The sequence below is a fragment of the Saccostrea cucullata genome, unplaced genomic scaffold (assembly GCF_032062105.1).
Source record: "Saccostrea cucullata isolate Sc308-1 unplaced genomic scaffold, CSIRO_AGI_Scuc_v1 ctg2886, whole genome shotgun sequence".
In the NCBI taxonomy this organism is placed as follows: Eukaryota; Metazoa; Mollusca; class Bivalvia; order Ostreida; family Ostreidae; genus Saccostrea; species Saccostrea cuccullata.
In genome coordinates, this window is record NW_026938034.1 from 21,831 (window position 1) to 38,410 (window position 16,580).

At 34.6% G+C, this 16,580-nt stretch overlaps 1 protein-coding gene across 1 annotated transcript; it reads left to right on the plus strand.

The window, feature by feature from the left end:
• The first annotated feature begins 991 nt into the window (after positions 1 to 991).
• LOC134249304 (uncharacterized) lies at positions 992 to 3,931 on the plus strand. The gene is made up of 2 exons (XM_062731668.1): positions 992 to 1,823; positions 3,861 to 3,931. Exons 1-2 carry the CDS (start codon positions 992 to 994, stop codon positions 3,929 to 3,931), a joined length of 903 nt encoding a protein of 300 aa, XP_062587652.1.
• The last annotated feature ends 12,649 nt before the right edge of the window (positions 3,932 to 16,580 follow it).

The window sequence follows — 16,580 nt, forward strand, 5'->3', positions numbered from 1 at the left end:
AGATATATCTCTTTCGGACACTTTTCAAAGATATCTCTTTCACTTTGAGAGATATCTCGTAAGATACACTAAGAGAGATATCTCATTTACTTAAAGAGATATTTCTTTAACTTGGAAAGAAATCTCCAAAACGAAAAGAGAAATCTCTCTAGGTGAAAGAGATGTCTCTTTAATTTTCGTATATATATCATTTCACCTTAGAAATATCTCTCAAGGAAAAAAGATATCTGTTCACGTAAAAGAGAAAAAGTTCAAGAGATATCTTTTTCTTATAGAGACATCTCTTAAAAATGAGAGATATTTCTTTAAGTTGGGAGATATATTTATTTCTAAGAAATATCTCTCTAAAATGAGAGATATCTCTGTAATTTTACGATAAAATGTATTTCTGATTAAATAGCAAAAGGGCTTCCCATACGGTATAGCCACATTCCTTCGTGTTGCCAAATTTTGAGGACTTTGTTAGGAAATTTCTTGGATGAAGGATTTTTAGTAGTTGTGTCTATAGACTTTACATTTCATAAGAAACGTCAGTCTGTGGGTCTATACCCCAAAAAATAAACCCCCAGGAAAATGACATTGTGTTTTACAATTGATTTAATACACAGAAGTATGTTCTAAGTACGATCGAAAATATTCTAACCGGTGCAGGTTATATTACTTCTCTATGACGCCTGATCAGCAACTTTTATGGACATATGAAAGGGCGTTCATATTTGATACAATATACCATAAAAATGACATCTCACCCCCAATTACACCGAAAGTAGGGGACCACATTTTTTTTTAACTCAAACAGAAATGTCCTTGTGAATGGTTTCAAATTAAGACCTATACTCAAGGCCATTAAGTAGTAGGATTCTTATCGTGATATGGGACCTTAGTTTTCAAGGTCTCATTTGAAATAACCAAAGATTCATTTGTTCTCGAAGAAATTAAGGGTGAAATACATATGTTCAATGTTTTAATTATTACGTTTTCTTTAATCAGAATGGAGCAAGCACCCAAGATATCAGAGACAGTCTACGTGGTTATGTGTTGGATTGTAGGTACGCCAACACAAGTATCCATAAGACGAGAAGTAGCTGATATTAGTGATATGTTAAAGAAGCCAGTAAAACCACATGGACTGAGAGTTATGGTCAGTGGAAGTATGAGAGAGGGGTTCGGTCGGTTTGCATCAGACATAGACTTTATGGTGTGGCTAACTGATCATCATGTTTTATGGGATTTAAATCATATAGCTAAATACAACATAAAACGATGTACTTTGCTCCTAATGGAGTGTTTTGAGACTCCTCCTGGATATGCTTTGTTACAGCTACTGCCTTCTACAAACAATGTTGTCATACAGTCATGTGCTGGAGATACAGTCATTGTATCGTGCGAAGAAAAAAATGATAGGATATATATATCAAGCTCAAAATACAGAAAAATGGCAGCATCACTTGTTAAAGAAAATCCTGTACAACATGGGCCTTGTATGAGTGGAAGGGATTTCTATACTAAATATGAATTTGCATACTGTTTTGCATGTCGTCTCTGGCCATCCATTGCCTCTGCGTTTACTCTTAGATGTAGGTCTCAAGCATGGCCCCCGAATCCTGTTTTAAGTGATATCGCCAACTCAGGATGTCATGTTGTACCAATTGGGTTCAAAGAATCCCCAGAGGAAGACTTGGAATGGAGAATTTCATTCTCTATTGCCGAGCAAAAACTTGTATACTGCATGAATCACACACAGTTTATGTGTTATGGATTGCTGAAGTTATTTTTAAAAGAGGTTCTTACAGTGGAGGATAAAACTGGACAGTCCCTTCTTTGTTCATATTTTATGAAAACAGTTTTATTTTGGGTAATTCAAAATAATAAAGAAGTGAGTTGGGATCCACCAAATCTATTGTCAGGATTTTGGGTGTGTTTTAAGTTTTTAATATCATGTGTGCATCGTGAATGCCTTCCAAACTTCTTTATGCCTGTAAATAATATATTCATATCGAAAATATATGGACATTCACGACATGTATTGCTTGAAAAACTTTTTGAAAATTACAATTTAGGGATTGCATGCTTGTTACATTGTCACTCGATCAGAGACTACTTAACACTGGCGATTTGTAATAGACGATACGTTTTAAGTACTGCTGAGTCAAATATCATTTCTGAATTATGCCTTGATTGCGAACTTTTTCATGAAATTAGTTTCAACGATTCACCTTGGACGATGTGTTTTAATGCCAGACTTTGTTTCAATCCTCTTTATTCTGCAGTTAAGTACTTACTGATGTCAAACCTCAATCCAAGGCAACAAGTTGCTCTAAGAAAATTTATATCAACAATTCTCAGAGACGTTGTCTATTATTTATACAATACATCTAACAATGTCTGCAACAAAAGCAGATTGAGAACTTCGTATGCTTGTTTGAAATTCTTAAAAACTAGTACAGATACGGGATTTTCTTCGGATAGGATTTATTTGGCTTTATTTCTGTACTCAATGGGTAAAACTGTAGAGGCAATCAGATATCTAAAAATGATAAAAAGTATTGTTGCACAGCGTTGTATTATATTTGTGCATGAATATGATGCAGAAGAAGAGAACTATCTTGAAGGACTGTCGCTGAGTCAGAAAATAAGATGGGTAGTAACAAAACCCATTTTACTTGATAACGATAATATGATTAAAGAATTAGAATTAGAGTGCAAACTAATAAAAAATATCGATGGTATTTATGTGCCGCCATATGTTATGACACTCATGTTGCTAATTTTATGTTACCGTGGTAACCCACATAAACAAAAGGAAACTCTGTATGAACTGTATAACCTTCTTCATTATGAGGAGGGGTTGCAAAATCCAAGATTTTTTCTACATATATCATGGCAAATTCTTGGAATCTGTCAAGAGATCTGCGGGGACCATCAAGGGGCCTTTTTGTCCTATCGAAACTCTCTTCAAGAAATACCATTTCAAAACATACGAGAAGCAACATATTACAGAATGCTAGGTGTTTTGTATAGAATACTATTTTTATGAGAAAAGGAATACTAGAAATGTTTATTTACAAAATTTACCAAGTACTAGAATCTTGAAGCTCTTTGTAAACTGTGTTATGTATAACTTTTATTTGGTAATTTTGAAAAGTCTTTTAATTTTATTATGTGAAATATATCATATTTTATACATGCTTTACAGTCGTTTAATTACTGTATCTCTGTATATATCAAATTAAAAAAAAATATTTTGATTACATTATTTCATTTTAATAGAGAATCATCTCTAAGAGAAATGAAAAAAAATGGTTCCCCATTTTTAAATTATAAACTTAGGTTTATCAAAAAAGCTTAACAGTTATTATGTTAGCATTAATTTAATCTTGTTTTATTCGTTAAGTCTTTTGATGATATTATATTTCATATTAATTATTAATTTTAAAAAATGAGTGAATATGAAAGAAACTAAAGAACAACAATGTTGTAATAATGCAAATAGATTATATAAAATAAAAACGCACACAGTCAGAATGCAAGTTGGACATCAACGTCTTTTGATTTTGTTTAAAAAATAATAATATACAAGTTGATTTAAGTCTCTCCTGCAATTAAACAAAAAATATCAGTATACACCTTTGTCCAAAACCCAATGTTGCCAAATCAAAAGTATTTTAAAAGTGCTATAAAATATTGAAATTTTTATTCACCTTACCAGAATGCATAATTCCACAGCATTTTTTTGATAACGGTGCAGTCTTTCCTTTCGATTCTTTTATCCAGAAAATATTAAAGACAGTAAAGCCATCAGTCGATGGTCCATCAAATACCTTCAAAATTTTTCTGAAACCTTTCGATATTCGTTTCAGCCAAGATTCCATTGGAAATTCATTCGGCCATTACACTTCACATCCATATCGGCCTATTGGACGAACACTAGACGATATTTTGTCTGGACAATGTAGTATTCATTCAATACCCGCCATTTCAGTGAAGAAACGACATGGTCAGTGGTACAGACAATAGAAGGTTGTGGGTCTTCCAAAAAGGTGAAAAACGGGGAAAATGTGAGAGAATTTACGTTTGTGAGACAAGATACATTAATATCGATAAATTCACAACCGAGAACGAAGGACGGTCGGTCCAAGTGAGAGGGGATCCAGGTGGTAGCCTTTGGAGGAGGACACCACATGTCAAATCAAACAACGAGACCGATAAAGACGAAGACATATCGGAAGAGTGCGTTCATTTGCATGTTGTGTCTGTTGATGATGGTTCTAGGATGCTGTCAGGACCAGTCGTGGAACAACAGAGAAGTTCAAATGAAGAACATGGCAAAAGAGATATATATAAGAGAAGATGTCTCATGAAGATTGTTTGTTTTGGACCTATTGTTTTATCAATAACAATCTTGATAATACAGTGTAGTAATTTTGGTAGTTTATGTGGGTTAGTTTAGCAGGTTTGAACTTGTTTACGTGATTAATACACATATGTAAATTTGGTTGTCTTTTTATTTAATTCTACTTTTTCAATATATCTCAATAATACTGAATTTAATTTTTTTTAATTAAATTTTAAAACAAAAAATACTGTGATACTTTATAGAGTAGAAATGATATCTTATCACAAGGTGAAAGGATATCAAAACGGTACCGCGTCAAGTATTTTATATTTCCTTGTCTTCACAGAAATTGCTGGAAACAGTCTGACTTCTTAAAATATAGTTAATAAATCATCAAGAAAAGAGACTTAAGATGCCTTCGTTTTCCAAATAAGTCGTTTAAATCCTTGTTGATAATGATTGCAATCTCGAAATTGCTGTTCAACTATGATCTCGCAGCCTATGACACGGTGTTGAGAAAAGGCACAAGGAAAATCAAAGAAAATATCATGAATATAATCTTTTGTTTTTGAATATAGCGTTTAATTAAATCGAGAGGAAAAATATATATGTATTCTTTTTTTATATTAAGTGCTTAGCTTTTGTGGAAAATAAAGAAAGAAAAATCCCTTCCCAATCGCGAAATAAAATTCATTTTCAAATGCATTGATTATTCCCTTTGTTTGCATTTTGAAATGTTTGGTGCTTAATTTTTTTAACATTAAAAAAACTTATTTGGTTGACAGAGAATGAATTGATTAGAACATGACAAACGTGCATTTTAACTTATTATTTTGCCCAAGTGTATATATGAAGAAATAGAGAATAAATGAATTCGGGAAATATTGGTGATTAATACAATGTAATTTGCACTTATACAAATTGAACGACACGTTAAATGCTGATGTACATTTTTCAAAATTGTTTTCAAAACAGAAAAAAAAAAAAAAAATCCAAAATCTATTTATAGTTATATAAAGCTGGAAATCAGATACCATTGCTTTATTTGCATTTACATTAATTCGTTGTGTGGAATAAGCACAAGAATGTACCTTAAACCATCCGAAATTCGCTTTAGTCAAGATTCCATAGGAAGCTCATTTGGACGAGGCACATCACATCCTTTCAGGCCCATAGGAAATACACTGGATGATGTCATATCTGGGCGATGTAACATACATTCTATACCTAGTATTTCTGTGGTGAAAAGAAATGGTCTTTGGTTTACAACAGACAATAGAAGGTTATCGGTGTTTCAAGAAGCAGAGAAACGAGGGAAATGCAGTGAAATATCCGTCAGAATAACAAGTTATACCGATTAAGGTAAATTTACAACTACAAACAATGGTGTCTCTATACAAATCAGGGGGGACCCCGGAGGTTCACTTTGGAAAAATATGCCGGAGGTGAAAAGGATCTCGAAAGAAATTGCTCAGACAATTTCAACAGAAAAGTCAAAACCCTTCATGAAAACAACTAATATGAAAACGAATATGGAGATCAGCATCAGGCAAAAAGATCAAAATACTTCTGTCCTTTTGGTGAGTTATGCGAATAACAGTCCTGTAAATTTCATGTCTCCAAGACATTCAGATGCTCTTTGTGGAACATCATTTGATTGGGAAAAAAATTACTCAGTCGATGTCACAGAGAGGGAAATTGAAGAAATGAAAGTTGATTCTTTTGTCCCTTTTTCTGATATGACCTATATCAATGAAAACAACCATGAAGAGCCATCAATAACACTCTTTCCTAATGAAAGAGACATTAGCATGCCTGTTCAAAGACCAGTCATGTTTTCAAACAATTTCTACAGCGCGTCAGTAACAGATACTAGGGGAACAATTGTTGATCCCAAAAGAGTTGTGGAAGACTTGGGAGAAAACATAGTTGCCAAGGAGTACATGATGGCAAAAGAAGGAATGGTTGACAATATTAATATTGAATCAAGAGGTCAAATAGAAAGCAAGATTTTAATTTCAAAGGCACTTAACCACAGAACGGAACGTAAAATGATGAACATGGAAAATATGTCCAGAAAACCATTAAATAAGTGTAACTCTAAGAAAACAATCATTTGTCTTTTTACTACAATAGCATTTTTAATAGTGATATTCTTTCTTATCCACATTTTCCTCTCCATTTTATCATCTGATAAATAATTTGTTGAAAAGACTTGGAAGGAAGCAGAATATACCTTTAAAGGATTTGAAGATAATTTTTTGGAAAAAGTTACATTACTTTGTGCTTATAAAAAATTGTTCAAAGAAGTTAATTTTATCTATTTGTGTATTTTTAGAACTGGGTGGATTCCTTGTAATTATATATTTTTTTTACCGTTTTCTGAAACCGGTCTATTAGAGGATTTTGATATATCGAGAAACACATTTTGAAAATGTCAACTACAAAGACATTACTACCTTTCTGTTGTATTAAATAAATTTCTTGCATACATGTATGTAATTCATTTTAAAGCAACGTATAAAATAATATTTTTCGATGCGTCGATTTATAGGAATAACTTAAAATGTATCATTAAGATTTACTTTTACCTTGGTTTGAATTGGGATAATGTTTTTTATGTTTAATATTGGTTGAAATGTTTTTCAAATGTTTAATACTAATGAAATAAAGAGTGTGTTTTCATCAGATTCTTTATAATAAACATATGTAAATACTTTAATTTATATAAAGTGATCAACATTATTGTAAAACGAAAACAAGATAATCTTCTCTTTAAAAAAAAAACTGTGGATATGTGATGATGTTTTTTCCTAGCCATTCCAACGGAAGAAATTTTTACTGAAAAAGAATAAAATGTTAATATTACATCAAATTATTAATGAAAGTTACGATTAACTATGAGAATATTAATTAACCAAGAAAGGGAATTTTGCAAGAAACTACAAGATCGTTCTCGTTGTTAAAAACAATGTACATGTATATAGTAACAAAAGGTTATCAAGTCATTGTCATTTCCAATGCCTTATCATATGTCGTGTTTGAAAGTTCAGAGGCCAGTACTGTAACAATATATAAAACCTTCGAGTAATTTGCATTTACCAGCATTCAAATGCTGGATTACCTTCACCATGATGTTCGTTGTACTTTTTCTTTTGTCGTTATCTTCTGCTGTTGCTGTGGATGTTCAGCAAGAGGAGATGAAAACAATGCTTATCTCTGATTTATTATTAAGACTAAGTGACGTTGAAGAAAGACTCAGTTTACAAGAAAAAATAAACAACGAGCAAGCCATACTCATTAGATCGTTGATCAAGGGAATGGAAAAAGTGACTAGCGTTGCAGAAAAGGGGGAGAAGATGCCTATTTACGCTAAAGACCATGGAGAACATGGAATAAAGAACTCAACTACAGTTACTAAAGACTCAGAAAAAACTAAACCAATCAAGAGCGCATCTGCTACTGAACAAAGTGTAGTAAACAAGACACATGGATTGCTTCCGAAATTACCACTAAAAAGAATTCAGAAGAAGTCGTTTGAAGGTACGTGTATACAAGTAAACTTATATCAAATGGGTATTGATGCACTAGGAATTTTCAAAAAACTGAAGAGATTGTCATCAAAGTTGATCTCATATAATAAACTACTTTAATCCCCTTCCCCACAGTCATGCATTTTAACAAATATACTATTTCCTCGTTCACGCATATTGCCGTATCCCTGCAGTCACGCATTTTTCACGCATTTTCAAAAGTATAATATTTAATCTTCAATTTCATGCCAATTCTCTTCTTTTTCATAACCGCTAAAATCTAAGACAATATGAAAAGTTTTAATCCCATAAAAATAGTACGTCATTATGATTTGCGCTAAACTTTAGAGAAACTTGTACTGCGCAATATTTAAAGTGCTTGCGGGGGAAAAGGTCCTAATTCTATGAAATGAACATTAAGTGTCTGAACATTGCGTCGTCACTTAGTTGTGAAGGATAAAGTGACATTTTTTTTACAGGTACTGTTGCATTCTTTTCATCAACAACACACTCAGGTCTCGGAAATATGCAGACTGTAATATTTGACAAAGTGATAACAAACATCGGTGGAAGCTACAACCATCATACAGGAATCTTTACCTCCCCTGACCATGGCGTATACACCTTCTCCTGGACATTTACCTGTAAATACCTTTTCTCGCATTTGGTAGTGAATTCAAATACTGTTCACACAATGTCCTGCAGCGCTGAGGACAGAGATCCCATGAGTCACACAAATGTCGTTGTCATAGAAATAAACCAAGGAGACGTAGTGCACATTCGTTTACAGCCTTATGTACCAGTAATCTTTTCTCTTGCAGAATTTAACGCAGGGTCCTTTTGTGGATGGAAGCTTCATTAGTTATGATTATATATTGATTTTTCAAATTATTAATCGAAACAAGATGTATTGTTGATATGATAAAATAAAGATATAGTTATGTCGATTTTAATTTATGAATATTTGCTTTACAGAAGTCAGAATAGAGTGTTCTTGAATTAACTTGGCGGGGGCGGGAATTCTAATGAACTTTCACTTCATTCAGGATTCATTGAAAGTTATGTATCATGTATTTGCCAGCATGTACGCCTGGAGGCTGAATCAAATTAAAAGGTATATTGAACAAGAGTCCCACGGGCCTTATAGGTCACCTGAGTATCATGTAACTACTTTCGAACAATTCAATTTGGTTCGGCACCCCACCCCAAAGAAACCACTGACTCTGGGGCCACTTATTTCAAAGTTTGGAAATTTTATCATAAATTTTATTTCATCATAAATGGTTGATTAATAGTAATACCAAAGAGCAGATTTCAAATCACTAATTTATTTTCAGAATATGTTAACCCCCCCCCCCCGAAAACCCCTGACCAAGGGGGCATGAAATAAACTATTTTGCTACGTACACTTTTTTTCATCATAAATTTTCAAAGGGGTGCTTTACCGTTGTATTAACTTCAGTAAAAAGTCACTTTGAATTTGAAACTAAAAGTATGCATGTCCTTTTATTTGTAAAAAAAATTGGCTTCTGGTTATTGTATCCATTAGAACTTGCTCTAAATGTATCTATGTCGTCGGAGGCCCTAAATTCGTTATGGTCCTAGAGTTGTGTCCCTTTTGTTTTTCTCTCGTATCTCGCGAGATTTGGTCCGCGACTGCGCACACCGTGAGAAACAGTTTACTACGATTGATTACATCATATTTACAACTACAGACGACAATGAGGTCAAAACAGGTAAAAAAAAATAGTATGAAATTTTGTTTAGTTGATTAACAGTCAAATCCATTATTACCAAATAAGTATGACGATAAAGTCCATTTTTTTATTACGACCTATACTGAGTGCATCAGTGCTATTTTACGCTTTGTTTACATTATACAAGTAACAGCTTTTCAAAAAGCTTGCCTGACGTAATCAATCAATATCTGTAAGAGATGTGATAAACCTTTTGAGCAATACTTTTTTGTGTTTGAAATATGTCTTTTTATTTGAGAACCTTGTAAAAATATTTAATTATTTAACTTGTAAAAGAACGATGCCTTTGCTGCATTCTGAAGAGTTGTTAACAGAATGGTTAATGTATGTGGGTTTTCTGCCAATCGCAACTCCTCGGTCCCACTCCTCGGGCCTTAGCTAGGGAAGGAGACCACAAATGTATTGTTAATTTATACGCCATGACACCCCCCTTTTCACAAACTTTGAAATAAAAGCATGGATGATGTATAGACCTATTTTCTGTGGAATATGGAGTTAACTTTATTCAATGTAATAATATTATCTAACATATACTATAGAAGGGACTTCCAACTCCGTTTTTACTATGAACAGGAAATGTATAAATTTTTAACATCCGATGATGTCGATACATTCGAGTTCGTTTTTCGACCTCTGACGAAAAGACACGAGATGATGCGATTGACTTTTCTGCAAGTAGATTGATCTACCCCTGGATCTAAATTTAAAGCTACACATATTCTGAAATCTGTTGTCAAATCATGCATTCATTGTGAACATTTTAGAGAATGAATATAACTAAATACGTACATATGTTGTTGGAAAGCATTTTCTCGAATGAAGTATACAGTAGTAGTTTGTGTTCATTGATCTTTTTTTCTGAAACGTGGGTACTATAATTTTTTGAGAACGAAATACTCTAGGTAAAAACCAACATTTAGGCCTTTGTGGAAAAGAAATCCAAGATTTCGCACAGGTAATTTCTTTTGTCAAATCGTCTGGAACCTGGTTGAACTGCGTCGATTGTTTATGGTGATTGGACTAGTCCATTAAAATATGGAATAAACCAACAGAGGGGAAACAAATTAGAGAAATCATTTCTTTTGTTTTGCATGTCCATATTCTGATACATACGATTCATATGTTGTTTTAAGGAATAAGATATAATTTGTAGATAGAATTTCTGAATCATAAGAAGATGGAGGTTACAATAACAAACTTTATTTAATTCCATGGAAGTTAGCACCCCCATTCATACCATAGAACAATCAAAGAAAAGGCGAAGATCGCTTACTCATGACATTTGGCGCGAAAAGAGCGATTCACCCTTTTGTAAAACATAAATGGACTGATCCAGTAGTATAGAAATGCAGAAGAAAAGATACACGGACACGTTGAAACGGTCAATCACATGGAATAATCTGTTTCATGCAAACAGAGTAAACAGAGTAAATACTGCATTATTTTGCATCAGTAAAATCATTGATTCCCTGAAAAAAAGTTTCTTTTAAAATGCAGGTAAAAGATTTCTAATGTAAATCAGCTTGCACAAAATCTAGCTCTCTGGGTATGATCTATTAGTTTCGGATCAAGCAATTATCAATCCTTATACAGCCTGACACCGTGACGTCAGGCAATCAAGAGAAGTCACATGACTACATTGGAATTCGATAGGCCAAACAAAGTTAATTTTTCCAGTCATGTTGTATTGCTTTTAGACATTTTTTTTTACAATGGATTTGTTTGTTTGCTATTGTAGAAAAGTCCCAAGCCTCACAAAAGAAACTATAGACTTTATTCTCCATTACAAATGACAAATGCATATAAAATGGTTAAAGAACAAAAAATGTCAGTAAGGAAAGCTTCAAAAATTTTTCGGGTGCCTGATACAACTTTAAGGGACAGGGTTCTGCTAAAGGTTGACCCAGAAACTGCTGTTTTTTGGTAAAACTCCAGTTCTAGACAACCTTGAAGAGGTCAATCTAGTCAATCATTTTAAAACAATGGCAGCTTTTGGTTATGGGTATACTAGACAGGAATGCATAAATATTGCAACAGATTACGCAATTTTTGTGGGTAAGAGAACTCCTGACAAGCCCTTTTCTATGAAGTGGATGAGAGGTTTTTTAAAGCGATGGCCTGAATTAAAAGTTTTGAAGCCACGACGGTTAGAGCATGTTAGAGCGAAAATGGCTTCCAGTGAAACTGTGTCCAACTACTTTGAAAATCTTCGTAACACTCTCTCCAAACATTATCTTTATGGGAAGCCTCATCTCATCTTTAATGTTGATGAAAAAGGTATTTCTGTTGACCATAAACCACCAGCCGTGGTCGGAGATTCAGCTTACTGTCCGCAGTCAGTAACATCAGGTGGTGGAAAGACTATCACCATTCTTGGAGGAGGCAGTGCAAGCGGTGTCTCTGTACCACCTTTTTTTTTTTAGCTCACCTGAGCTGAAAGCTCAAGTGAGCTTTTCTGATCACATTTTGTCGGGCGTCCGTCTGTCTGTCTGTCTGTAAACTTTTCACATTTTCGACTTCTCAAGAACCGCTGGGCCAATTTCAACCAAAGTTGCCACAAAGTATTCTTGGGTGAAGGGAATTCAAGTTTGTTCAAATGAAGGGCCACGCCCTTATTCAAGGTGAGATAATTGGGAATTAATGAAAATTTGGTGGCATATTTTAAAAATCTTCTTCTCAAGAACCACTGTGCCAGGAAAGATGAAACTTATGGGGAAACATCCTCAGGTAGTGTAGATTCAAGTTTGTTCAAATCATGACCCCCGGGGGTAGGGCGAGGCCAAAATGGCCGACCAAAGTTTTACATAGAAATATATAGGAAAATTCTTTAAACATCTTCTTCTCAAGAATGACAAAGCCATAATTCATCATATTTATATGGAAGCATGTTCAGGTAGTGTAGATTCAAGTTTGTTCAAATCATGACCCCCCCCCCCCGGGGTAGGGCGGGGCCAAAATGGCTGACCAAAGTTTTACATAGAAATATATAGGAAATTCTTTAAAAATCTTCTTCTCAAGAATGCCAAAGCCATAATTCATCATATTTATATGGAAGCATGTCCAGGTAGTGTAGATTCAAGTTTGTTCAAATCATGGCCCCCGGGGGTAGGGCGGGGCCAAAATGGCCGACCAAAGTTTTACATAGAAATATAAAGGAAAATTCTTTAAACATCTTCTCAAGAATGACAAAGCCATAATTCATCATATCTATATGAAAGCCTGCTCAAGTAGTATAGATTCAAATTTGTTCAAATCATGCCCCCAGGGGTAGGGCGGGGCCAAAATGGCAGACCAAAGTTTTTAAAGATATAGGAAAATTCTTTAAAAATCATTTTCTAAAAAATAGCAAATCCATGATTGGTCATGGGACTACTTTTGGATTTAAACTTTACAATAAAAAGCCATTTTCTACTTTTTCCTACCCTTAGTGCTCAGGTGAGAGATGTGGCCCATGGGCCTCTTGTTTGTCTTCCCCGGCAAACGGATGATGCCAGAGCTCTTGAGTGGAGCATCCCCTGGGGCTAGTGGCACGGTGAGCGAAACTGGGTGGTCAAATGGACAAATCTTTCGACAGTATCTGGAACACCACTTCCTCAAGTTTGTTCCACGAGATGAAGGACAGATATTGCTCCTCTTAGATGGACACAAATCCCATGTGTCTGTGGATCTTGTAGAGTGGGCAAGTCAAAAGGGGATAATTATCTTTATACTTCCAGCTCATACAAGCCATGTCTTACAACCAATGGATGTTGCCTGCTACGGCACATTTCAAAACATTTACAATTGTTTGTGTCACAAGTTGATTAGGGAAACAGCAGCAACAATTACCAGGTATAACATCTGGGATGTTGCATGCAAGGCATACATGAAGGCGCTGTCTCCCGAAAACGTCCAGTCAGGATTTCGTCGTACCTCAATTTACCCCCTTTGTGAAGTTCCTTTGAGGTATTTGGTACCAGCAGAAGTCTTCAAGGGCCTTGCCGCTGAAAGCCAAGAGAATGAGAGAGGATTGGGAGGAAATTAAAGATCAGCAAAATTAAGTGGTAAAGTTACAAGAGAAGGAGAACCATCTGAAGGCAAAGAAGAGTGGATGAGAAATTAAAGAGAGGAAAACTATGAGCAAGATCGTGTCCGGCAGGGAAATTTCAGAAAATGTGCGTCAGCGAATGAAAGACCATGAAAAAAGTCAGAAGAAAAAAGAGAAAGACATTGGGGGTAAGAAGCACCAAAAGACAAGTTTTAGAAAAACTGCACTTCTTGACGGTTTACCAGGCCCATCAACAATAAATCTGAGCATATCCGAGGATCTCCAAAATACTTCAGACACTGACAGTGATGTTGAGATGGATCCCTCTAAACTGTGCTGTGTTTGCAAGAAGTTTCAGCCAGATGAGTTGAAAAGATTGTGTTTCTCTTGTATTTGTGAAGTGGGCGCAATGTGACAAGTGCAGCCATTGGGTTTACCTGATCTATTGTTCACCAATACGTGTTGTTAGAAGAAATGATCCATTCTTTTGCCCTCACTGTAATACAGAGTAACACAATACTGCTAGCTGCTGCTGCATAAATTTGTATTGAATTAGTGTTAAATTCAGCTTAGTTATCTAAGTTTTTATAATTGTTTAACTTAAAAATTCATTCTTTGTAAAGATTGTATTAATTTGTCTTTAAAAAATGTTGACAAACAGTTAAACTTTGAGTTGAAAAATGAAAAACGTATATATTCTTTCTCTTGGCCTTTTTACTTCAATTTCCACTGACGTCACGACCCAAGGACCTGCTTTTCAAAATGTCGCCGAGTAAACATCGGTAGCTTAAATGAGATGAAAACAATTAAAATGGCATGATTTTTTTTATTTGAACAATTACTTGCAAAGAAAAGAACATGTTTAATTGAGGTATGACTTACGAAATAAAAAAGCACTTCAAATTTATTAACAAATAGTCACGATCAAGTTAGGGTAACGACTCATGGACCTCCGAGGATATTTATATACATGTAATTGTGAGAGGAAAACAATGTATTTCTTCGGAAAACAGGAAGAATAACTTAATTAATTAAGGGGAGGAAAGGCTATAGTAGTATTATTACACATACATGCATATTTGATGTATTCCTTTTAGACAGGATTATTGTTGAAATGATTTATGTCAATTACTAATTGTATAATGTTTTGCTATTCATTGCCTTATCTTTTCCTTATTATTGTAACAATCTCATACTTGTCTGTTATGGGCTCTAAATGTGATAATATTAACGCAGATTGGTAAATAAATCTAAATATTATCTGACCGATTGTTACGGGAGAAATCTATAGCAATTGCGCAAATGATCAAAGATAGAATTTTGTACACATGAAATGTTTTATTGAAAACGCATGAGTTACCGGAATCTCCCCCAGTGTGTTGTATGTTTCTAAGAAGCAATGATTGATTGATTGATTGTATATTGTTTAACATCCCTCTCGAGGATTTTTCACTCATATGGAGACGTCACCTATGCCGGTCACTTCAGTTTTAGACCTATACTCGGCACTCAGGGCCATTGAGCAGTGAGGGTTCTTTATCGTGCCAGCGCCTACCGTGACACAGGGCTTACGTTTTTAAGGTCATATCCGAAAGACACGTGACTTTCACTTCTGATGCCGAGCGCTTGGCGAAGGAACAGTCGCTACCTATTTTTAATATATTCGATCAGTGCATACTATTTATGCAAGATATATTACTGTATTCAGCGGCGGCTCACACAAATTGGTCCGACCAAAATAGTTCCATCATGATAAGTAGATACAACATTATTGTTCATGATAAGAGTAAAGTTGTGTATGTCATACGTTAAAGAAATCAAAAATAACGTCAAAATATTATTAGAAAGTCACTTTCCACCCGAAATGCAAATAAAAAATATCAATATTCCTACGCTCGCTCCCTCCTCAGCCTTTTTTTTCTTTACAAGTTTGATAACAGAGAATATTTAGGTCATTCTTCGATTGATATCTTTTCACCGATGAATTGATAATACTATATCAACAATTGTATTAAGTACACATGTTTATAGTCCGTTAATTATCATACAATTTCTTCTTAAAGAAAAAAATTAATCATTCTGTGTGTGTGTATTATTAAATGACGGAATTTTCAATCCCTGGCCGGATTCTGCTCGTGTGTACACTTTGTAAACTGTGGGGTATGTGTGGCAAAACGAGAAATGGGTTGGAGATTCGGGTGCGTGTTGAAGTTCAGCATACCATTTTATATAGAACTTGAATAATGTAAGTAATTTCTGGGACGAATACATTTAGTATATTTCAGTAATTTTCAAAACAAAAAAGGTTTTCAGTTTAGAATTTTCCGACCCAGTCCTGATTTTCCTAACCCGGCCATTTTAAACACAAATTGTTGCAGATGCAAGTGTTAGAACAAACTATATATAGTTCAACAGGGATTGTATAATTTTTATTAATCAGAATTCGTATTTATATGATCTAATTAAGAAAAGAAAAGTTTTGTCTGCCATCGTAACTTCTCGGCAAAACAAAACGTGTTTCTCCGAGCTCGCTGGATGCGTTTGACAGCTCCATCGCACGTGTGTAGACCAAGACTAATGTTGGTCTTGCGGACACAGGTACATGTAGGCCTATGTGTACTGTTTGTTAGGAGACTGGGTGACCGTAATGCTATGGAATCACGAAATTTACAACAGTTCCATAATTAGACAGTGCAGTTTTTTTTTTATTAACGTCATTATAAACACTGTTAAACATATTAAATCTAAAAGTCGAATATCTTTGGATATGGGGTAACCCATATCTATTCTTGTTACTTCTTAGGTTTGACGCGGCGCCTCGAAAGAGAATCGAACCCGGGCCTCCCGATCACGAAGCGAACGCTCTACCACTAGGCTACCGTGAACGGTCAAGAAGCAATGAAGATGATTTAACGGTGATCTGATTT